The sequence below is a fragment of the Chondrus crispus genome, genomic scaffold, assembly GCF_000350225.1.
Source record: "Chondrus crispus Stackhouse genomic scaffold, scaffold_806, whole genome shotgun sequence".
NCBI lineage: Eukaryota > Rhodophyta > Florideophyceae > Gigartinales > Gigartinaceae > Chondrus > Chondrus crispus.
Window position 1 is genome coordinate 1 of NW_005178836.1, and position 1,843 is coordinate 1,843.

The 1,843-nt window shown below is 51.3% G+C and overlaps 1 protein-coding gene across 1 annotated transcript; it reads right to left on the bottom strand.

Moving 5' to 3' along the window:
- Positions 1 to 1,292: 1,292 nt before the first annotated feature.
- CHC_T00001005001 (hypothetical protein) lies at positions 1,293 to 1,478 on the bottom strand. Its single transcript, XM_005711975.1, has one exon. The coding sequence runs from the start codon at positions 1,476 to 1,478 to the stop codon at positions 1,293 to 1,295; it is 186 nt and encodes a 61-aa protein (XP_005712032.1).
- Positions 1,479 to 1,843: the final 365 nt, after the last annotated feature.

Sequence of the window (1,843 nt, forward strand, 5' to 3'; positions counted from 1 at the left end):
AAGCCGAGGTTGAAGCGGTTGTGTCGGAGGCGTCTGTGCGTTCTGTGCGTTCTGTGCGATCGGTGCGGTCGGTGCGGTGGGTTAAGGTGCATGTCGGGAAGGGAAAGGGAGGCGCACAGTCCGGTGCATCACATGTGTTTGTCCTGTGGATGTACAGAGGTGCATTTGTCTGAGGGTGGAAGTGAGAGTCGACATTTATCGTAGGAGAGACAGACAGTGAGTGGATGATCTGACGTGCGCATGAGCGCATGAGCGCAGGTGAGATCGTGATTCAAGCATTATTTCTGCCTGGAAGGACCCTCGGTGCGTGTCTGCATTTGTCAGTAAGTGTGAAACGTGTTTTCAGCCGGACGTCTGGAGGCATGTTCATCGATTCCAGATTCCGGGTGTCTTCCGCTCCCGATCCCGGTTTCCAGGGTCCGAAACCCCTCGACAAATGACGTCACTGTGCCCCATACGGGACAGATCCAACCAATTAAATGCATACGATCAATTTGCATTCCGCCTCCCCTGATTCCACGCATTTCGCTGGTCCCGCTGCTTCCTGTCGCGGACTTCGGAACGCCACATTTTGGGCTGTGTACTACGGGGGAGGGTAAAAACGTGGGAACGTGGGGACGTGGGGAACGTGGGGAACGTGTTAACGTGGGGACGTGGGGACGTGGGGACGTCATCGCTAACGCCTCGGGCTGCTGTGCGGGCCGGGAAGCCGAGATGGCAGGCAGTAGGGAGCGTAGCGAGTGAGGGAGGTCTCGTGAGCAAGAGGCAGTGTGCGGGATGATGGATTTGGGGAGGGGGGGGACGGCAGCGGGAAGAGACGTCGGAAGGGCGAAAGGCTTAGTTGTAGAGTATTTGGATTGCGTAATGTGTAAAAGGAATATGTTTAGCGAGAGGAGAGAGAAAAGTGTTTGTCGCTAAGACCCGTGCGCGTTTGAACTCAATCGAAACGGAGACGAACAAGTAGATGAACATAGACAAGACGAGGTTGGTGAGGAGAGGAGGAACAATACAAATACAATAAAAATACAATAAAAAGGCAATAGAAAGAAAGCAGAAAGAGAACAGAAAGAGAACAGAAAGAGAACAGAAAGAGAACAGAAAGAGAACAGAAAGAGAACAGAAAGAGAACAGAAAGAAGTAGGAAGAAAATAGGAAGAAAGTAGGAAGAAAGTAGGAAGAAAGTAGGAAGAAGGTAGGAAGAAGGTAGGAAGAAAGTAAAAAAAGAAAGTAACTAAGTAACTAGGTATGGTACGAATTTTGCCCGGGCCAACTTGGTTGGGTGCCCAAGTGGCTCAACCAAGTTGGGCACGCAACCAAGTTGGGCACTGGGCGGGAATCGAACCCAGGGCCTCGCAGGCGCAGAGTGTCAACTGCACCACCAGCAACCGGTTGTCCACTCTGCCACGAACTCCCCTCTCCCAAACAGCGGACTCTGCGGCGACACAGTGTGGATACCAACGGTATTTAAAGGTATGCATTTGTCCTCGCAATCAACATTGCTTCTATAATTTGAAGGTTGTCCGCGGCTTGCATGTTACAGTGAATTGAACAAGTAAAAAACTCGCTTCTGCGTGTGAGCGATCATCGCTCACCGCACCATTGTGCACTTTGGTTAAACATTACTTTTTTAAAAGTAGGTACCTTCACCTCCACACGCGCACAGTACACTACATGGCTGTGATGCAATCTCCACCGCGTCAGGTGTTCGAGATCCGGATGTGAAACGTGTCCACGTTGAGAACACGCGCCCTGGGTACGTGCACTTACGACATATTTTTGCCGACATTTTCGCCCTCTCCCATGAATTCCCATTCTCTGTAATCTCCCACCGTCCCTACTGTCC